This window comes from Camellia sinensis, chromosome 8 (assembly GCF_055761805.1).
Source record: "Camellia sinensis isolate YWXY chromosome 8, ASM5576180v1, whole genome shotgun sequence".
NCBI classification, from domain to species: domain Eukaryota; kingdom Viridiplantae; phylum Streptophyta; class Magnoliopsida; order Ericales; family Theaceae; genus Camellia; species Camellia sinensis.
In genome coordinates, this window is record NC_138968.1 from 57,242,361 (window position 1) to 57,266,175 (window position 23,815).

At 38.2% G+C, this 23,815-nt stretch overlaps 1 protein-coding gene across 5 annotated transcripts in view; it reads right to left on the bottom strand.

Moving 5' to 3' along the window:
- The window catches only part of LOC114276933 (protein HESO1), a 60,161-nt gene that overhangs the window by 16,419 nt on the left and 19,927 nt on the right, over positions 1 to 23,815 (bottom strand). For 3 of the 5 annotated variants that reach the window (XM_082882730.1, XM_082882735.1, XM_082882731.1), the window contains 2 exons: positions 8,851 to 8,991; positions 8,571 to 8,748 (listed from right to left, as the gene is read on the bottom strand). In XM_082882730.1, coding sequence (XP_082738856.1) covers positions 8,571 to 8,709 — 139 coding nt within the window. In that variant the 5' untranslated portion in view covers positions 8,710 to 8,748; positions 8,851 to 8,991. Of the gene's footprint in view, positions 1 to 8,570; positions 8,749 to 8,850; positions 8,992 to 9,129; positions 9,198 to 23,815 lie in introns of all 5 variants that reach the window. The other 2 variants (XM_082882734.1, XM_082882733.1) reach the window with 2 other exon arrangements.

Genomic DNA, 23,815 nt, shown 5'->3' on the forward strand with positions numbered 1-23,815 from the left:
CGAATCGCTAATCATAAGATTTTGATAACAAAGGATTCACCCATATTGCGAATCTTAATATTTTGATAACAAAGCTTGGAAGTCATACCAAACTCAAATAAGAGTGTCTTCTTGACAAATCACTCTTTCAAAAGGTAAGATGCATCTTTTGGTCTCATAGTGTAAATAAATAAAAAAATGTAAAGTGCATAAGGTTTCTCTTTTTGGGCCTTCTAGGTACTAAAACAAAAAGAGATCCAAAAAAAACAAAAAAAGGTATTAAAACAAAAAGGTCATTCTCGTATAATTCTACCAGTGCCTATCATGACTTCTAATCTCATTTTAGCATGCACTCCACGGAGCTTGGATCTTCTCCAACAAGATCAAAAGGGATTATTTTGCGGTGAAAGTATGAACTACTAAAAAACTATAAGAGGTAGATTTTAACTATCATTGTATCTTCATATAGTTAACTTCATTCAAAAGTTTTTTTGGGTGAATACTTCATTCAAAAGTTGCCTAGTGGTTTTTCCCCTTTCTCTGAAAGGATTTCCATGCAAGTGGTGGTTTGCATTGTTAGCATTCTTTTGTCTGGCTCATTGATACTATAACTCAACTCAACCTAACAAGCTTGTCCTAGTTACCTGGGGTTTAACTACATAGATCCATTTCCTCCAATTGGTTTATTCGTGGTCATATGGCACAATGGGGTTCTGGTAATGAATTAAAGTGGTGCTGGTCAGGATTTGATGTGATGATCAATTCAAAGTAGGGCCCACGTTAGTTATGAGGCTAGGTGGGGTTCATTACATGACAAAATGGCATTGGTGCTTGGTTACAAGGCAAAGCGGTGATTTTGGTTGTGACCCAAGGTAGTTGTAACACCCGAGCCATTCATTGCATTCATGCACTCATTCATCTTTTAGGGTTCTCTTATTTTGCATTGTATTGTATATGTGATATGCTTGTCTTGGTCAAGCTTCGAAGTATGAATGTGAATAGGAGACCTTGAGGAAGAGAACCTATGATGGAAAACTTAGGAAATGCTTGTACTTGGAAGAAACCTGGGGAAACTAGAACAACTTGAATGTGGAACTTTAACATAGGAGATTTGGTAAACAATGTGGAGTTAGGGAATGATTTTGAATTTGAATATTGAATGCCTAGATGTCTCAAGAAACCTTAATTGAGGAGCTTAATGGTCTTAGTCTAATGAGTAGAGTGTTTTGAGCACTTTATAAAAAATTAAGTGGGATTAGTGAAAACTAAGTAAGATTAGTTAAGCCTAATTAAGATTAATTAGACTAATGATGATTAAGAACAAATCATGATTAATTAGAACTAAGCTTGGTTAATTAAGATAATGGAGTAATTAGCGAAGCACTTGGGTTAATTAATATCTTTATATAAAACAAAAGAGAAGTTAGGAGAAAATATGAGAGAATTCTTGAAGTCTTGAGAGTCTTGTGTTCTTGAGCTAGAAGAGAAGGAGAAAAAGATAAAAGAAGGGGAAAAGGGAGAGAAATCAAGAAAGCTTCAATCTTAAGCTTCGAAAATCAAAAAAATTCACCAAAAGGTAAGAAAACTCATCCTCTTTCTTGTGTTGTTGTTTTGATCTAGCGAGAAAATCATTCAAGATAGGATTTGAGAGATTGAAAATAGAGTTTTGGAAGAGGGTTTGAGAAAAGAAAATAGAATTGAGAATTTGTTGTGAAAATCATGTTTTGATTCAGTTTGAGTTTAGAATTCTTGCATACAAATGTTTTTCTACGCATTCTACATCATTAGTACATGTTTTAGAACTCCTAACATCTTAATTTTAAGCTTTGGGTTGAAGGAATGGATCAAGAAATACCAAGAACACACAGCGCGTATGGCCTGCGTGCAACCGCACGTGCGGAAGCCCTTACCCAACCTCAAATGCCTACTGCATGAAACCGCACAAGCGGCATGAGCGGCTGAAATCCTACTGCACATGCGGACTAGCCCTCTGCTCGAGTGCCCAAACCCCACTGCACAAGTGGAAAACAAGGAAAAATCCTTGACCACTTCTGCATGTGCGGCCACGTGCCTCTGCACATGTGGCCAACAAGGCTTTTGCCCGATTTGATCCCTTTTCGCTTGTTTCAACTCACCGAACCTTATTGCACTTGTTTGAGACCTAAAATGGAATTGAATAAGGCTTAGAAACCAACTCTAAGTAAGAGTAGTTAAGGAAAGAAGATTCAAATTAAGTTTACATGTTCGTTTCGCATTTTGTTTCATCGATATTTGTATGTCTGCTTGTGTAGGTCAAAATCAAGAGTATACCCTGAACAAGAACCATTGTGAGTAATATTATTGTAGAGTTATGTTCTAAAAGATTGTTTGGAAACTCAAAAGAAAATATCATGTCTTGTGAAACCTTTATTTTGCTTCAGAATGAATGAATGCCCTGTATTCTTTGTATGAATCTATTAAATGGCATCCTTAGTCCTGGCCATTGGAGGACGCCTTCATGCACCATTGGCCATTGTTGAGATCTTGTGTCCCACTTGAGGGTTGGTTGTTTAATCGGTACTCGGGCCAATTATTATTCCTATGTTATGCTCTAATGGATGTACTTGGCTATTATGTTTCATATATGAATTATTCTAGCAAGAAATGTTCGAGTGCTTTTGAAATGTGATATAGTATTATACTTTGCAAATGAGATTGGATTTCATTCATTCACCACTTTACTATAATATTATTCACTGGGCCATGGCTCACCCCTTCTCCCTATATATATGTAGATAATGGGAATGAAGAGTAGTGTAAGATGGAAGTCTTTGTTTTGAAGAGTTTTTATTTTGTTACCTCTTTTGAGACTGTTGTACCTTTGTAAGAAGAGATTATGTTGAGTTGTAATAGTTAGTAGTTGTTTTGTATTTAATAGTTGCAATGTTTGCTCTTTTTAATCTTTGTTTATGATGTAAATTATTTGGAAGTTAGTGAAAGAGGCTTGTATGTTCATTTCATATCTACTTATGCCCTGCTCTAATGGAATTAATGGATTAATAATGGGATGTTTCCGCTGTTAAGGCCCGATACATTTTTAATCCATTCTTTGATTCAACGGGTTAGTGTTTTGGTAGTCAAGAGCTCCTGGCCAGTCACCTCACTATCCTATAGGGGCGGGATGGGGTCGTGATAGTAGTCTTGGCTATAAGACACAGTGCCGGTCATTAACCAAATTGGTTATGATTAATGACTCAAATTTATTTATTTTTAGATCCAATGGTTGAAAGTTGAAATGAATATGGTATGAACCTCTTTACGGGTGTATCTACTTCCCTTAAGTTCAGGACAATCTTGCCCTTTCTTATCACCTTAGGTTCTCCTTGGCCTTCCTATATTTCTTTTACTACTCTCCTTTAATTGGTCTACGATACACATGATATGACCATGCCATCTCAAATGGCTTACCTCATTTTCAATTGGTGTTACTGTAAGAAGTTTTGAATAAACTCGTACATTCAATTTGTGTTTTTGATACAAGAGTACATAGGTATATATAACAATCCAAACCCTAGAACGAAAAAAGGAAACAAAATTATATGCTCAATCCCTAATATATACAGAATATATATACTACTATATATACATAAACCTAATATTCTCACACCCCCGTTCAAACTCAAGGTGTTTTAGCAGAAACACTGAGAGTTTGGCAAGAAGAAACTGAAACCAAGCAGTGGTGTGTCATGGTAAAGAAGTCAGCGAGTTGCAGAATCGAAGCGACGAAAAGAAGCGAGATAGAGCTAGATTACAAATTTTGATAGACAAAGTGACAATCAATCTCAATGTGCTTCGTCCGCTCATGGAAGACGGTGTTATGGCCAATCTGAATAGCATTGTGGTTGCCACAGCAGAGGGAAGTTAGAGAAGACTAAGGGACACCTAAATTAGTTAAAAGACAACGAAGTCAAACAATCTCAGCAGTAGCATGAGCTATAACATGGTACTCAGCTTCGACAATAGAGCGAGTAACAACAGTTTGTTTCTTACTTTTCCAAGAGATCAAAGAATCGCCAAAAAACATACAGAAACCAGATGTGGACTTGTGATCAGTAACATCACCTGCTCAACAGAATTAGCATAGGCCACTAAGTCCAGAGAGGAGGTAGATGACAATAGCAAACCCTGAAATATAGTACCTCGGAGATAGCGAAGAATCCGAACCAATACAGCCTAATGTATGGATTGAGTAGCAGAAACAAACTGGCTAACCACATGAACAACATAGGCAAGGTCAGGATGAGTAACCGTCAGATAAACTAAGCAATCCACGAGTTCTCGATATAAAGTAGGATCAGGCAAAAGAACACTATATACTCAATCCCTAACATATAAAGTAGTATGCTCAATCCCTAATATATACAGAATATATATACTACCATATATACATAAAGCTAATATTCTCACAGTTACTTCTAAATTGTTCCTAATTGATTCCTTTCTTGACTTATTTATTTTTTCGTGTAATAGAGTTCATCGATCTCAACATTCAATTTTTTAGTTAAACTCATTTCCTGAACGTGTTTTTTTCTTAACCAAGTAACATTTGGCACCACATATCACATAGATCTTATACAAGCCTTATAAAATTCTTGTTTCTACTTAATAGGAATCTTATGATTACACAACAGTCTTGATGCACTCATCCATTTCATCCATCTCGCTCTAATTATGTGGACCATCTCCTCCGCAATCTCTCTATCTTGATAGTGTTCCCAATTTTGCACAGTTCATTCCCCATCTCCAATTTAGCTGAAGTGGAATTGTACTATGGAAAGACATCCTTTATAACAAAGACTTGACTCGGAATAAAACTGGATGCATCAATTGAAAGTTGGAACCAATGACCTAACCTAACAAATATGTTTAAAGAGGCAATGAAATAGTTGAGTGAGAGAATTTGACATACTAAACAATGGTAGGATGACAACATTTCCCATCACGTCCTAAATTAATCAACCTACATTTTGAAAATAATTTGAAGGCTCTACAAAATAAAAGCATGCAGTGGAAGGGGCATTTCCGGTATAAAAAAATGTTTCATTTATCAACAAGCTCGTGAATTCAAAATTTAAATAGGGTTGTTGCATCATAAAGCATTTGAATGAGGTTTAAGCATTGTATCCTAAACATAACAAAATGGTATTGGATTAGAAATTTCAAGAATTTCATTTTTGAACTCATTTTCTGACAAATGCATCATCTGCAGATCAGGCAATCTGAGTCCAGCCCAAAAATTTGTAGGGCTTGGACAATGTTTTAAGCCTTCAGGCTCAGGCCTGGGTAGAATTCTTCAGCATGATTTAATTTCAGTGGGTCTAGACAAGATGTTCAACAAACCGAGCAACCTGAGGCCAAATTCATATATTTATATTCAACTCTAATGACCATGCCCATGCCATGTTTTACATCTCAAAAATATAATAATAAACAGAAATATTTGTACACATTAAAATATTCTTTTTATAAGCGTACACATTAACATATCACCAAAACCTGCCTCTTATCTTATGAGGTAGGGGACAAAAGAAAGAGATTTTTAGTTTTTCTTCGTTGTCTATTTCTTTCTTTGTTCTACTTGTTTGGCTAAAGAGCTCTTTTGATACTCCCCCGTCTTCTCTCCAACTACTCTTTGCCTCTCCCCTCTTGCTTTCCCTCATCTGTATCCTCAGTGTTTTTAAAAGAAAAAGACACAGTGACGAAGCCAGAAATTTTGTTTAGTGGGGTTAATAAACAACTGATTTTGAATAATATTGTATCAATGGTTTTGACTACATAAACAAGAATTTTCATGAAACCCTACTGTTCAATAATTCTATAAAAAAATTGTTAGAAAAATTGTCATGAAGGAATCCAGTATAACTTTAGTATATATATAACCTTGAAAGATTTGAAAGTTTTAAATACTGAATAAATTTATTTTAATTGAAAATATTGGTGTTTAGACTATTTGTTTACTCATCTATTGTAATAGGCTTACTGTCCCAACAAACTTAGCTACCATTAAAATTTGCAATTATCTTGCAATAATGATAATAATATAACACTAGAAGAAATTGCCTATTTTGCTAGCAACGGTAACAACTAATATAACTACCTATATAAAATTTGAACTTAATAATTTTAAATTGTAGAATTGCTATGCTTTTTTGAAGTTGAGATTGTAATAAGTCATTTTTTAAAATCTTAAACATATAACATAAAATTTTGAACCACTCCCACCATTTTTCAAAATTCCAGTGGGGTCATTTGAACTGACTAAAATATATGTCGTTCTGCCCTTGTTGAGGTGCCAAGGTGTCCTAGGGCCTAAGTGTGAGGTGCGAGGTGAGGTGCAAGTTGTAGAAAATAAGCAAAATTTTAACATAGGTGAAATTCTAAATATAAGCAATTATTTCTAGAATTCCAAAAATCATAAAACGTAACCTTCCAACATAGCATCCAACAGCAAAAATTAAACATGAATTGTGAATGTAACAGCATGTCAATTAAGCAAAAGCCATTTGAGATATCAGCTCAACTTATATTGGTGAACTGTGAATGTAACTGAGGGTACAAAAACAGAGGAGAAAGAAATAACATTGAATAGCGATTACGCATGATCAATTAACAGCAACAACAACATGATCAACAGCATGTCAATTAAGAAAAGAATCATAAACTTAAAACAGATTAGACAGAAAGAAACGAAGGAGAAAGAATAAGAAATTTTAATTTGACCATAAATTTGAAAACCCCTAAAAGTCCAACATCCAGTAGCATCCCACCCAAAAATTTGAGTCCAGCGTGTCACTTAAAAAAAAAGATAAGGAAAAGACTAGAGATAGGTGGAGAAGGAGGAAAGGACCCGACCTAAGAAGAAGAAGAAGAAGAAGAAGAAGAAGAAGAAGAAGAAGATGCTGATGATGATCAAAAACTTGAGAAATCAAACTTACCTGGAGATTTCTTTGTTTAATTCAAAGTGAGGTACAGTTCACAAGCTGCTTAATTTTCTGTCCAGCAGTGGGTTTGTTATTCAGGTTTGTGTCTTCAATTTCTTCAATTTGACAATTTGTCTTTGATCACTCTGTTAGTTCTTCAGACTTGCGTCTTTTATTTTTCATTTTTATTTTTTTTTATGCATCTAAGCTGCCATCTGGCTATGTCCTCACCTCAGGGGGTTTGTGTCGCATAGAATGCACCTCGCACCTAGGCATGCCTTCTAGACACTACATCTCATCCTCACTCTCGTCTGCACTTCTCAATTCAATCTGGGTTTGGGGAATAAGAAGAAGATGATGGAGGGCTCAATGGCTGAAAGAGATATATCAATGGCATTTGAGTCTGTGAAGGAAGTAGCGATTCAATTCAGTGGAACCCATTACCACAAGTCCTGAGAAGCCTCTCTCTCTCTCTCTCTCTCTCTCTCTCTCTCTCTCTCTCTAATATATATATGAATTTGTGTGATGCAGTACGCAAGTAGTTTTTCTCTTTTTTCTCATTTGAACCTTCTTCCTCTTGATTTCTTTTTTTTCAATTTTCTTTTCTTTTTTTCCCTTTTTTTTTTTTTTTTTTTTTTCTTTTTTTTTTGGCTTGTTCTGGGACAAATCTTGATTGTGATTTTTTGGGCAACCCAAACCTACCCCAGTTCAATAAATTGAGCTCAGGATGGGCTTCGGTGTTTTAGGTCAAGTTTGGCAAGCATGGTACACCTTATTCTCGGCTTGATCAAACCCCTAGCCCACTCAAACCCTTAGCTCGATCAAACCCACTTAGTTGCAAGCATTCAAACAAAATAATCAGAAGTTTTCCTAATCAATTTTCAAATTAGAAGCTATTGTATAGAATTTTGCATAGGAGATGCAACATTTTCCTTCATCAAAACTTGTTTTGTTCTAAAAAATCCTTTTTTTTTGGTGTGTGTGTGTGTGGAGAAGGAAAGTTCCCTTATTAATATTGTATTAATGTGACAATCATTCCAACTCCTGGCTCACAAGCAATGCTGGGATCTCCTTCCACTTGGAGCTTCTAATTCCAACAACAGTATAACAAAAATGGTTTAGCAGGTGAATGCAAATTTTAGTGTCTGTGACTTCAGTTTTAATACATCATCAGCATCTAACAGAAAAGCAAGCTGTGACTTTTTAAGTTGAGAATTAAATTGTTATGAACAACATCAGCGTCCAATAGAGAACCATGCAGTGTAAGCATGAAGCAGATTTTTTGATCAGTATAAGCATGAAGCAAATCAAACAAAAAATATATATAATTTTTATATACAAATATATGTCAAACACAGAATTTAGTCAACAACCCATTTAATAATAGTCAAGTGATAAGACACAATAATATGATATGTTTTTGCAGGTGATGATTCTCCGACTTCAATGTTCCAGAAAACGAAGTCAAATAATTTCACTCCTGCTGAGCATCGAAACAAGCCCTCCCATTTCCCATTACATCTTATATGCAAACCAAGAAAGTTTGCAAAAGAACACTCTGCATTTCAGCTATTACTCTACACAACTGGAGAAAAATAAAAAAAAACAACAATACAATTCAGCATTAAGTACCTCTAAGACTTTCCACAGATTGAACAACAACTCGAAGCTCGTTAATGATTTGACGTCGTGCCAACCGATCGTCTCTCAAGGGATTGACCACACGAAGAATTTCGCTGAGAGTGAGCTCCAATGTACTATAGGCACTCATTTTTTTAGCACTAAATAACGTTGAAGCTGGTTGATGCAACTGATCATTCAAAAACTCAGGTGTAAGAATGTTTGCCTACGCTGATCAGAGATAGATGCACACATTAGAAGCAATGAAATCCTACATAGAAAAGCCAATTACCTATATTGGGAAATTGAATGTCATAGGAAATGAATCTCGGAATGATCCACGAAAGCAAAGCCTCAAAAACCTTTTGAAATAGTGACCATGACCAAAAGTTGAGAGGAATTATGAAGAAGAGGTCTCAATGACAAATTCCATCTGAAAAAGAGAAGGTCAAGTTAATTTATTTTACACTTAAATGTTGGTATTGCTCAAAATTATGCTTATCAAAATAAATGTGTTGAGAAACCTGCTAAGTTTGACTGTGTGGACATAAACAAGAAAGGAAAAATACACCTTACATAATGTGAATCAGTAGAAGAACAACTATCAGTTTCTGTTGCACCAACTGACCCCTTGAAGAGCTCCAAAATCAATTTCGGCAATCATGAATAGAAAGTAAGCTCCCCCCATAAAATAATATTAAAAAATAAAAATAAAAAATAAACGTATCTTTAAGAAGCCATTTTAATATACTTTTTATAAAAAAGTCTTGCTAACAAGTGCCCTAAGGGCACAAGTAAATGAAAAAAAAAATTGAAGAATACAAGACACTTTTTACTAAATTCAATACACTTTTACTAAAATCAATACACTTTTTAATATTTTTACATATTTTCAAAACACTTTATACACACTTCCCAACACCAAACAATATATAGGGGGTAATTGTTAGCATTTGCCTTTATAAAATTATAAATAAATAAAAAAAATTATGCAAGGTTTAGGTACATGGTTACACCATCCACGTGGCTTACCCACATTGCAACATCAGTTCCCCTATTCCATGTGTCAGACTCAGAAAGAGACACCTAGAGCAACCAGATATCACCGTTTGCAACTTGTCAAGGCTAGCCTCAAACTTGAGCATTTGGGGATAGCCCCACGAAGCACAACCACACTCATTCTCTAAACAAATTTGCCCCCCTCCAGGTGACACTCAAACTTGGGCCTCCCTCAACTAGGGCAAGCGGTTCTCCAACTAAGCAACTAGGGGTGTTCACGGGGTCGAGTTAGCTCGGTTTCATCAACAACCCGTCACCGGACCCAATTAGTTTGGATTGGAAAAAACCCACCCGTTTCAGACCAATGTATGGTTCAAAACCGCAAAACTCGGTTTGATTAGTTTGGTCGTCGGATCAGATGAAACCGACCTACTTTTAACAAGCAAAAGAGAAGAGGAAAGAAACCATGTTCTCAATTGCATATCTGACTTTGGTCACTATGTATTGTATGATCCCGAAAGATCGACAACATATTTGAAGGAAAAAAAAAATTCATCATATAGATTTGAAAAAAAAAATAACTATAGAGGTAAAAGAGAGATCTGAAAAATTGCAAAGGTTATTGGAAGGTTCTTGTAGGTCTTCAAATATAGATCTAAACACACACACATACACAAAAAAAAAAAAAAAAGAAAGAAAAAAAAAGCTATAGAGATAGAGTTGTTAGCATAGGAAATAAGTGAATGTATTTTTTTCTTATTTATTCCCTTGATTGGTGTAATGGGTTGGCTCATATATTATGCCTAATGGCACTCCTGTAATTACTCAATATTATTAATATAAAAGGGAATGAAGTCTAACTCATTCCCTAACTCTTTCTCTTCTCTAAGCTTACATAGTATTGGAGCCATGCCCTAGCCAACTCTTCTTCTCTGTTACCCATCACTATAGGTGATCTCCTCTCACTTGTAGACCAGACGACAACCCCAAACAGGTCTCCCAACCTTGTCTAACCCCGACAACCTCCACCCAGGTCTCCCAGTCCCTTCTCTCCCTTCGATAGCCTTCACCCAGGCTTCTCTCTCCCTCGGTAGGCCTCTCCAGCCACTACTGAGGGTTCCCAGGGGGCCGACCAGCCTTCTTGCTGGTCTGGTTGAAGTCCTCTGGTGATGCAATACGAAGTCGTCTCTTACGTAGTGGACTGGTGATGTTATACACAATCTTCTGGTAAGGTACAAACAGTACTGCAGCAGACTAAAAAAAACAAAAAACAAAAAACAAAAACAGAACTCTGGTGATGTAAAAGTAGTACAAAAACAAAACCACATTGGATTCTTCATTCTTTATGCTTTTATAGTTACTGTTGTGCTTGTTACTCCACTCTTACCTTCTGGATTTGTGATTAACATCGTGTTTGAGGAATAATTAGTAGAATCTTCATGGTGGATTTGACCAGTGAATCTACTACCTCTCAGCCATCTCAGGGGCAAGAGTTCTGTTATCCCTTCCACTATGACTGATAACCTCCACACTGGCCTTAGCATCACCACCTCTCTATTCAATGGTCAAAATTACCTAGTGTGGTCGCAAAGTCTGACTATTTTCTTGAAGAGCAAGGAGAAGATGGGATATGTTGATGGGCGGATTCAGGCATCCAGTATCACCGACCCTCATTATGACCAATGGGAGATCACCAATTCTCTGATTATGGGCTAGTTGATCCATTCTATGGTTCCTGAGATTGAGAGGGCTACTTGTTTATGGACACTGCCCAGGATATTTGGGAGGCAGTAGCAACTACTTACTCCAGGAAGGAGAACTTCTCACAGGCTTTCGAGTTACGTCGCTCCATTGAAAGGTCGGTACAAGGTGAGCAGACTATCCTTCAGTATTTTACCTTCCTTAGCAATGGGTGGAAGCGGCTTGATCACCTTCAAGATTACAAGCATGTCTGTCCTACTGATTCTGCTGGTTACCAGAAGTTTGTGGCGCAAGAGCGGGTCTTCAAGTTCTTGGAAGGCCTAAATGTGGAGTATGATCTGGTTCAGAGCAGAATACTTGGCATGGATGTGCTTCCTTCTCTCCAGGAAGCCTTTGCTTTTGTGCAGAATGAGGAGAGTCGCCGTTCTGCGATGCTTTCTTTTGCTACTACTGATCGCTCGGCCTTAATTTTTGCACCCTCACGCGATGGCGACCGTGTGACTCGTGGTTTTCGTCCTTCCGTTGAGAAGGATAATCTTTATTGTGACTACTATCGTCGCCCTCGCCACACACGAGAGACTTGTTGGAAGCTGCATGGTGAGCTAGTTTATGCATGCTCCTAGAACTTCCCACTTAGAGGTAGTTATGAGAATCCTGAGATACCTGAAGTCTTCTCCTGGAAAGGGTTTCTATTTCTCAAAACATGGTCATCTCAGTGTGGAGGTATTTATTAATGCAGATTAGGCTGGATTAATCACTGATACACGATCAACTTTTGGATACTGCACATTTGTTGGTGGCAACCTAGTCACATGGTGAAGTAAGAAACAGAATGTGGTTGCTAAATCTAGTGCTGAGGCAGAATTCAGGACTATGACTCAGGGTGTATGTGAGTTACTATGGATTAAACTATTGTTGGGAGACTTGGAAATCCATCAGACTGACTCCATGCGACTATACTGTGACAACAAGGCCGCAATCAACATAGCTCATAATCTAGTTCAACATGATAGAATTAAGCTTGTGGAGATTAATAGACACTTCATCAAGGAAAAACTCACTAGTGACATCATATGTATTCCATTTGTGAAGACTGGAGATCAACTAGCCGATGTTCTCACCAAGGGGCTAGGGAGCAAACCATTTCATGGCATTCTCAACAAGCTAGGCATGAGAGATCTTCGCACCAGCTTGAGAGGGAGTGTTAGCATAGGAAATAAGTTAGAATAGGAAATAAGTGATTGTATTTTCTTCTTATTTATTCCCTTGATTGGTGCAATGGGCTAGCCCTTATATTATGCCTTATGGCACTCCTATAATTACTTAGTATTATTAATATAAAAGGGAATGAAGTCTAACTCATTCCTTAACTCTTTCTCTTCTCTAAGCTTACAATAGTGGCATATTCGCTGGCGATAGAAAACATAGAGCCATAATCATCTCCCACGAAAATAGAGAAGTCATAATCACTGATTCGCCGATGATGGCCTTCCCTATATTTGCTGGAGAAAGAACTTTGATCTGTGAAGATAATGGGGCTTGGAATTTTGTTATTTAGAAATTTTGTGAGTCCAGAGAGAAATGGATGAAATTGAAAGAGTGAAAGACTTAAAGAAGAGAGAGATCTAGAAATTTAAGATTATTTGTACAGTTTTGTTTAGAAATTTTGGAACAGGGAAGTGCTTTAAGAGTTTATGTGAGAGAGAGAGGAGGTGAGTTGGTGGTGGAATTAATGTGGAGGCTTAAAAATAAAAAATAAAAAATTAATTGTGGAGTCAAAAGGTCAAGTCTTGTCATGTGAAGACAAAAAGATGCGGAGTCAAGTGAAAGTGACAAGGTGAAGTGATATCTTTGGGAAGAAAACAAAATAAATAGTTATCTTTTGACTCAAATAAATGGTGAGAATCGAAACGATACATAAAATATATATATATATATATATTGGTCAGTTCGGGTTAAATCATTTTTTTCTCTTACAAACTGCCACTACACCGAACCTAAGAAATTTTTGAGAATTTTCAACTGTGGCCAACCGTGCACAATGTCGAAACCGTTTGTGAAGCCTTTGGGTTGGTCGGATAGGATCAGCCCCTACAAGCAACCCATCTCCCATGACCCATGAAGCATGAGCACTTCGAAATCAAAGGTCGGTTGTAAAGCTTAGGTATTTTCCTCCCTTTAGTTCAGAATCTGCTGTTAGGATGGATATGCCGCCTAGAAGCCAACGTGATAAGTGGGAGGCTTGTCTTGTAAGCCATTTCCTTGATAGAATCTTACCCTTCAACTATGTCAAATCTTATGTATTTTTAATCTGGGGAGGGGTAAAAGGTTCAAAGAAGTCATTGCCACCAACAAATGGTTTCATTTTCTTCATCTTTGATATGAAGAATTGAATAAAATAATGAAAGGAAGATAGAAAGAGAAGAGAGGAGAGAAACAGCCGTAGAAGAAAAATAGAGAATGATTACATTAGGGTTCTCTTCCCTATTCTTTATTATTTATACTTATAAGAAAAAAAATACAATATTGCCCTTCCCCCTCAAGTTGGGGCAAAGATATCATGAATGCCCAACTTGTCAAGAATAGAGTAAAACAACATACTAGACACTCCTTTGGTCAAAATATCTGCAAGTTGATCTCCTCTCTTGACAAATTCGGTACAAATTATACCCTCATTCAGTTTCTCTTTGATGAAGTGTCTATTAACCTCCACATGTTTTGTAGATTGGGTAGGATCCATCACTGACCAAAATTCTATCTGCAAACCTTTGCAGGATCCATCACTGATGATTTGTAGATTGGGCAGGATCCATCAATGACCAAAAATCCACTTCAGGATATTGCACCTTTGTAGGCGGTAATCTTGTGACATGACATAGCAAGAAGCAATCTGTGGTTGTCAGGTCGAGTGCGGAGGCAAAATTTAGAGCAATGGCTCATGGAATATATGAATTGATGTGGTTGAAGTCACTTTTGAAAGAGTTAGGTTTTGATCAGAAAATCTCTATGAAACTATGTTGTGACAATAAAGATGCAATTAATATTGCACACAATCTAGTTCAACATAATAGAAAAGAAACTGAATGAGGGTATAATTTGTACCGAATTTGTCAAGAGAGGAGAACCATCACTATAATTTGTACCGCATTTGTACAAATTCATTGGCTAAAGAAGTCGCTGAGGGTACCGAATTAATTGCATCTTTATCAAAGAGAAACTGAATGAGGGTATAGAGAGACACTCCGCCACTATTAATTGAAAAATTCATTGGCTAAAGAAGTCGCTGTACGGTTAGGATCCATCACTATAAGCTTCTATCTGCAAATCATCATGTTTTCAAACAATATGCCCTTACTAGGAGTTAATTTCAAGTGCCGCAAAATTCTATACACAGCCTCCATATGAACTTCACGAGGTGAATGAATAAACTCACTAATCACACTGACAGCATATGCTAAGTCAGGATGAGTGAGTAAAAGGTAAATAAGTTTACCAACGAGTCTCTGATAACAACTTCTCTCAACAGGAGTATCACTTTCACTATTCCCCAATCTATGATTTTGTTCAATGTGAGTGTCCACAGGTTTACATCCTAACATCCCGGTCTCCTTAAGAAGATCAAGCACATACTTGCGTTGAGAAATGAAAATATCATGTCTAGATCGAGCAACCTCAATACCCAAGTACTTTAATTCCCCCAAGTCCTTTATCTCAAACTCCTTAGCCAATGAATTTTTCAATTTCTCCATCTTAGCTATATCATCCCCAGTCAATACAATATCATCGACATACACTATCAGTACAGTTATCTTCTCATGTGAGGAATGTTTGACAAACAAGGTGCGATCGGCTTGACATTGACAATACCCAAATCTGAGCATAACTTTGGTAAATCTCTCAAACCAAGCTCTCGATGATTGCTTCAAACTGTACAGCGACTTCTTTAGCCTGCAAACCATTCTACTATTATTAGGAAGCGGAAATCCAGGAGGGATATCCACATACAACTCCTCTTCTAGGTCACCATTACGGAAGGCATTCTTTACATCAACCTGGCCTTATATCTCTCAACTGAAAAGGCCAACCCAGGTTCATTGCCAATGAAAGAATGACTCTAATGGAATTCATCTTTGCTACTGGTGCAAAGTGTAAGATTTCTGAATAGCTTTCTGTATCTCATATATTCAATGTATCAAAGATAACAATCAGACCTTAGATTATATAGCCTTAAATCCTAAACCAAAAAGGAAAATACAAATACAATTATAATTATGTCTCTAACAGGACTCTAACACAATCATGTCTCTAATAGGACTCTAATTTGTACACAACACACAATAATATATTCTATATTCTCACACTCCCGCTCAAACTCAAGGTGTTTTAGCAGAAAACACTGAGAGTTTGCTAAGAAGAAACTGAAACCGAGCGGTAGTGTGAGTTTTGGTGAAGAAATCGACAAGTTGCAAAGCCGAAGGGATGAAAGGAAGCGAGATAGAGGCAGACTGCAGATGCTGGCGAACAAAGTGACAATCAATCTCAATATGTTTCGTCCGTTCATGAAAGACAATATTGTGGGCAATCTGAACAGTACTGCGGTTGTCACAATAGAGATGTGTCGGAGAGGACTGAGAGACACCCAAATAAAACAAGAGACAACGAAGCCAAACAATCTCAGCAGTGGCATGAGCCATAGCACGATACTCAGCTTCGGCAGTAGAGCGAGCAACGACTGATTGTTTCTTATTTTTCCAAGAGATCAAGGAATCTCCAAGAAACATACAGAAACCAGACGTAGACTTACAATCAGTAACATCACCGGCCCAATCAGAGTCAGCATAAGCCACCAAGTCCAAAGAGGAAGTAGAGGACAACAATAAGCCCTGAAAGATGGTACCCCTGAGATAGCGAAGAACGCGAACCAAAGCAGCCCAATGGGTAGAGCGAGGAGCAGAAACGAACTGACTAACCACATGAACAACATAAGCAAGATCAGGGCGAGTGGCAGTCAAATAAACTAAACAACCCACAAGCTCGCGATATAAAGTGGGATCATCCAGAGGGACACCATCAATAGAGTTAAGCTTCGCATTAAGCTCAATAGGTGTATCAGAAACCTTAGTATCAGTAGGACCAGCACGATGAATGACTTCATTAGCATACTTAACCTGAGATAGAAAATAGCCTTTGGGAGAAGAAGCAACCTTAATACCAAGAAAATACTGTAATGGATCCAGATCCTTCATTTCGAAGGTGCAGAAGAAATGCTGCTTGACCTCAGAGATAGCAGAAGAGTCCGAGCCAGTGATGACCATATCATCCACATAGAGTAAGAGAGCAACAAAACCAGCCGATGTATATCGCAGAAATAAAGCAGAGTCGGAAGCAGAAGGATGAAACCCGAGCTCGGTAACAGCAGTCTGAAATCGATCATACCAAGCACGAGAAGACTGCTTTAGACCATACAGAGCACGCCGAAGACGACAAACCTGACCAGAGGGATGGTGAAGGCCAGGAGAAGGACGCATGTAAACCTCCTCAGTGAGATGATCATTAAGAAAAGCATTCTTAACATTCATCTGATAAAGAGGCCAAGAACGAATAGCAGCAACAGAGATCAAAGTACGGACAGTAGTCATCTTGGCAACAGGGGCAAATGTTTCCTCATAATCAATACCATACTCCTGAGAGAAACCTTTGGCAACCAAACGAGCTTTGTAGCGCTCAAGAGACCCATCAGAATGAGTTTTGACTTTGTAAACCCATTTACAACCAACCAAGTTCTTACCAGCAGGCAAAGAAACCAGCTCCCAAGTACTAGTTTTCTGTAGAGCAAACAACTCATCTTCCATAGCATGAACCCAATGAGGGTCCTGACATGCCTCGTTGTAAGACTGAGATTCTGAAAAAGAGTGAATAGCAGACAAAAAAGTACGATAGGAGGCAGAAAAACATGTATTAGACCAACCTAACCTGTTTGGAGGATGACGCGCTCGAGTAGGATATCGGTGTGCAGCAAGATCATAGTCGGCAGCAGCAAGAGGATCAGCAGTAAGGGTAGAGACAACTGGTGGAGGAGGAGCCTTGCGACGAGAATAAACTAACAACGGAGAAGGAGAAGAAACTGAAGGAGGAGAAGCAGCCAGAGGTGAAGTAGGAGGAGAAGATGAAACAAGCTCAGGAGGAATTGTGGAGATGTACTCATCAGACGGTACCTCAGAAGGAAATGGGTCAATGTGAACCAAATCCTCTTTGGAAACCGGAGCGGTGACAGGAGGAAGCTGAAAGTAAGGCAGACGTTCGAGAAAAGAAACATGACGGGAGACAGAAAGACGACGGGAAACAGGATCGTAACACTGATAGCCTTTCTGAGTAGGATTATAACCCAAAAAGACACAGAGGACAGATCGGGCACTAAGTTTGGTCCTATCTTTGCGGGAAAGAAGAACAAAACAGGCAGACCCAAACACACGAAGGAGGGAGCAGTTGGGAAGTTAGGAGAACAAAGCCTCATAAGGAGACCGACCAGAAACAATGGGAGTAGGCATGCGATTGAGAAGAAAAGCAGCAGTAAGAACTGTCTCTCCCCAGAATGGAGCCGGAACTGAGGCAGAGAGAAGAAGAGACCTAGCTGTCTCAAGGAGATGACGGTGTTTACGCTCAGCGCGACCATTTTGGGCAAGTGTATCTGTACAGGAAGTTTGGTGAATGGTACCCAAATTGGCCAAATACTCACAAAACTCAGTTTTAAAATATTCCCCACCCAAGTTAGACCGTAACACTTTAATAGTAGACCCAAACTGTGTAGTAATCATAGACTGAAAGGTACGGTATATCTGATAGAAATCGGACTTATGAGTCATAAGATAAACCCAAGTGTAACGGGTGCAGTCATTAACAAATGACACATAGTATGCAGAACCCCCTTTGGTGAGAACAGGAGAAGGTCCCCAAACATCAGTATGAACTAAAGAAAATGGTGTATTAGATATAGAAGTTCTTTTACGAAAAGGTAAGGCTGTCATCTTGGCGAGTTTACACCCTTGACATTCAGTAAGTTCACTAGGAGAAACTTTTCCCAAGATACCTGATTGAGCCAAAGACCGCAAGCGGTCAGCAAACAAATGCCCTAATCTAGAATGCCATAAGTAGAAAGGACTGGACAGAGAATCTAACTGAAAAGAGGAAAAGGCAGTCGGAGAGGTTGTTAAAGGCAGATGCAAGCTCTCTACTACATAGAGGTCCCCAACTCTACGACCAGTCCCAATCTGCTACTTAGACATCCGATCCTGCACAGAACAGATAGAAGAGGAAAAGATAACATCAAAACTAGAGACGTCAAGTTGACTGATAGATAATAAACTGACAGATAATTGAGGAACATAAAGAACAGATGGAATAGAGACAACAGACATAGCAGACGGTAGGACAAACCCAACAGATATAACAGACATACCAGACCCATTAGCAGTATTGACAGTAATAGGAAAAGAAGGAGTGCAATTTTAAAGTAAAGAGAGATGGGGAGTCATATGATGAGAGGTACCAGAGTCAAAAAGCCAGACAGACGAAGAAATACCTGAAGAAGACCCAAGCAAACCTGAATGAATGGAGGTAGATGGGGATGGCTGGGAGTTAGACAATATATGCCAAAGCTGACTAATCTGAGCAGTCAAGGAAGTTAAGTCAGGATCAGGAGTCGGAGAAGATGCAGTAAAATCGGCAGGAGACTGAACAGACAGACATCCATTCTTGGGACAATGGTACTTCCAATGACCCCTTTGATGGCAGTAGGCACACTCATCTGAAGCAAGGAGCCCTTTCTTGGGCTTTACAGAAGCAGAAACTGTCATTATCATAATAAATTGAAAGCTAATGGGGGCAACAAAACCAATATATCCAACATCACAGTATAACAACCAAAAGAGTATGAGGTCTAAATGTAATATCAGAAAATAATATGACAATAATCCAATATTAGAGGATTTCAGATGCAAAAATCCAATGGGTCGAACCAGCCTCAAACATAACCCTTTGGAGTGAGAGAAGCTGATAGGTAACTTCACTTCGATGCAACCAACAGATGCGACGAAGCAACCAGAGAACCATACACCAGGGACAATCGCGAGGCAGAGAGCAGCGAGAAGAGGTCGCGAGTCAAAGACTTGCGAATCAGCTAGGTCGCGAAATTTGTCCAGAGAGCTTCGAACCAGAGAGAACTAGGGGTTTCGACAGACTGAACTAGAGATGGGTCGAAGTCTTGCAAAACCAAGATGGGTTGACCACAAAGGAGAGCCAGAGAGAGAAGATGAGCTGTGAGGAGGCGATGACTAGATGGGTCAAACCGTTGGATGGGTGCGACTACCAAATAGCACAAACAGAGAAGAAATCCAGATGGATTGACTAAGACAAGGCACAATCATGAGCAGATGGGTCACGAACCAGAATGAGCAGATGAGTCGATTGAGATGAGGCACAATCACACACCAAAGTCGAACCAGAATGAGCCTGGGAGAAGCAAGCACGAACACGAACAAGAGAGTAATGGAGACGGCTCTAGGGTTTCGGATCAGAGAACGGCTCTGATACCATGTAAGATTTCTGAATAGCTTTCTGTATCTCATATATTCAATGTATCAAAGATAACAATCAGACCTTAGATTATATAGCCCTAAATCCTAAACTAAAAAGGAAAATACAAATACAATTATAATTATGTCTCTAATAGGACTCTAACACAATCATGTCTCTAATAGGACTCTAATTTGTACACAACACACAATAATATATTCTATATTTTGATAATCAATTCCATAGGTTTGAGTAAATCCCTTGGCCACTAACCTGGCCTTATATCTCTCAACCGAACCAACCACCTTATGTTTCATAGCGAGCACCCACATACATCCAACCACCTTCTTTCCGTCAGATAATTCAACCAACTCCCAGGTATTATTTTTCTTTAGAGCATTCATCTCTTCACACGTAGAATTTCTCCAATTAGGATCATTAAGTGCTTCTTGAACATTTTGAGGAACAAACATAGAAGAAAGTAGGGATGTAAAAGCACAATAAGTGGTGAAAGATGATGCAAGGAAACAAAGTTAGAGATAGGATATTGAGTACATAGTCTCACACCTTTATGAAGAGCAATAGAAACATTAAGATCAGATTCAACATAAGGAATAAGCTCATGATTAGAGAGTTCAGAACTAGGTACACAAACAGGATTACCTGAGAGAGGAATTGGATTGGCAAGGAGATGGAAGAGAGACAATCTTATCCTTCTGTTGTCTAGAGTATACTTTCAACTTCCTCGGAAATATATCATGGTTATGAGCATGTTCCTTATCCATAAAAGTCTTTTGTTCCTTAGAACCTTGATCCATTGGATATATTGACACAACAGGTAGCACAGGAGGAGACAAAGCTGCACTCAAATGCACCCCTTGAAGAGAAGACTTCGGCGGGTAATAATAAATAGCTTCAAAGAAGGTCACATCCATGGAGACAAACCGTTTACCTAAAGGAAGATGATAACACTTGTAACCCTTTGAATGGGAGAATAACTAACAAAGATGCATTTGGTGGCCCGAAGATCAAGCTTACCTCGTAGACACTATGGAACAAGAGGAGGAACTAAAAACAGGGTGGAGAAGGAGAAGCAGGCGGAGGAGGTGGATAAAGTTTCAACGGGTGACTGGAAACCTAGGACTCTAGAAGGCATTGGGTTAATAAGATAGGCATCGGTGAGGACAACATCAGGCCAATAGACTTGGGGAACATTCGTAGAAAAATGCGAGGCCCTAGCAACTTCAATGAGGTGACAATCTATGAAGCATGGATACTGATACTGGTACTGATACGATACGGGTATATTGATATGGTAAAATTCAAAAAAAGTAGGGTAAGGATACGACTTGGGCTTGCTGCGTTTATTAAAAAAAATATATTTTTTAATTTAGAATAATGCAAAAATTGACTAAATGATTTAATTTGTTAAGATCCAACCTACAATTAACATTTAATGTCAAAAGTAAAGGTATAAACGAAAATTAAATATCATAATATTAAATAATTTACAAACAAAAGCTCAATTTTAAAATCATGCTAAGCATAAAACTAAAAATAAAAAAGAATTCTAGTGCAAGGAATTTTATCTCTAAAGTAGAAGAAAATATTGTTTCGATTGAGGTACGATACAACTTTGATATATACTAGGTACATCTGAGTATATCAAAAATTAAGAAGAAAAAATTTAGGTACATATTTTGTGTACCCGGTACATATACAGAAGTACCATACAAAATACTATATGCCGATAAGTATCCGGTACGGGTACAACATGTTTGTCGAAATACCCATGCTTCAAAGGTGACGATTCTTCCGTTCAGCAATACCATTTTGTTAGGGGGTGTCACTGCAAGAGGCCCCATAAAAATAGGAACAGTGGCCCCAAAAAAATCAAGAGGCCCCCATTGTCAAAACGAACAATGCGAATGGGGGTATTGAATTGGGTGAGTATCATTTTGTGCAACAGCTAAAAACAAGAAAACACTTAAACTTTTGTATCAGATAAACCCAAGTAACACAAGAACAATCATCAATGGAAGTAACAAACCATTTGAAACCAGACAAACCAACAACTCTACTAGGACTCCAAACATCAGTATGAATTATAGTGTAAGGAGAGGTACTTCTATTATTACTGATAAGAAAAGACACGCGATGGTGTTTAGCAAGTTCACAAGGTTCACAAACCAATTTAGAAACGTCTAATTGAAAAAGCAAAGAAGGAAAAAATTTATTTAACAAAAGAAATGAAGGATGGCCTAATCGCCGATGTAGAAGCCACAACTGTCCCTTTGAATTAGCACGTCACATATCAATGAGCTTGCCAAACTGGACCATCAGGTAACCCTTGGGAGTCTAGAAAGTAAAGATTGGCTCTTTCCTTACGACTGCCAATCATCTTCCTCATGACAAGATCCTGAAAAACACAATGAGTGAGAAAAAAGGTCCCGTAACAATTAAGTTGTTTGGTAAGACTACTAACAGAAAGAAGACTGTTAGATAGGTTAGCAACATGCAATACAAAAGAAAGCAGCATTGAAGGAGTAATAGACAGTGAACCTTTGCCAGACACAGATGAAAGAGAACCATCAATTATTTTAACTTCTTGTCCTCAACAATTAGTATAAGAGAACAAATTGGCCAAACTAATCCTATGATCAGAAGCCCCATAATTAATGATCCATGGAAGGGAAAAGGATTGACACGAAGCACTCAATGCCATAAGAGTCTTACTTGATTGGGCAAAAGCAGAAGATGCAATGGGAGCACCCATTTGTGACATTAGACGTTGGAAGGTCTCCACTTCCTCACTGGTAAGAACGATGGATTCAGAGGAGGAACCACCCGCAAGAGGGATAGCTAAGGTAGACTCAGTAGTAGAAGACTCATGAATAGTAGTATGATGTGCACAAGAAGCACCTCGACCAATAATGCGACCACCTCTACCCCCTAACGGAGGATAACTATGAAGTTTCCAATAGTGCTCCTGATCATATCGTGAGCGGTGACAAAAATCACAATAAAGCTTGTCCTTGTCATTAGAAAGAATCACCAGACCAGCCCTTATCAAATTTCTTGCCACCAAACTAAGAATCCCTAGGAGTAGTAGAAAAAAGAATTGAACTCTTTGGGAGATGAGGGTGTAGCATAACCTCGGGTCTGCTTTCCTCATGCTGAACATAAGCAAACACCTCTTGTAAAGATGGTAGTGGCTCTTTACCGAAAATTTGGATCCAGACTTGATCATACTCTGGATTTAACCCAACAAGAAACTCAACTTAATCAACTTTTGCAATTTCAATGCATCTATGGCACTATCCATCTCAAGTGTCTGATAGTGATCCAATTCCTTCCATAAAGCACGAAGGGTACGGAAAAAAATGACAACAGTAGAATCCTGTTGCTTAGTATTGTGAATTCTAAACTTCAATTCATACACATGTGCCATATTTTCCTTCTTTGAATAAGTCCGTGCAACCTCATCCCAAATCTCCTTCGCCGTATCCATGAACAAATAATTACCACTGATTTCAACCTCCATATAGTTAAGAAGCCAAGACATAACTGTGGAATTCTCAGTATCCCATTGATCGTAAAGTGGGTCCTCATCCTTTGGTTGTTGTACCTTTCTAGTCACATACCCGATTTTCCCGACTTTTGATAAATAACTTCGCGGATTGAGACTAAGACAAGTAATTGTTATTTTTAGGGAATTTCAAGATTAGAAGATGATTAGGATATCATCCCCTATTTATATTAATGAAGATTAATAATTACAAGGGAGCCCTAAGGCATAGAATAATTACAAAATAATAACCCAAATAATAATATATAATGCTAACACTCTCCCTCAAGCTGGTGCAAAGATATCTCTCATGCCTAGCTTGCCTAAGATGTCATGAAATGACTTACTCCCAACTCCTTTGGTGAGGATGTCAGCAAATTGTTCTCCAGACTGCACAATGGGAGTACATATGGTGCTA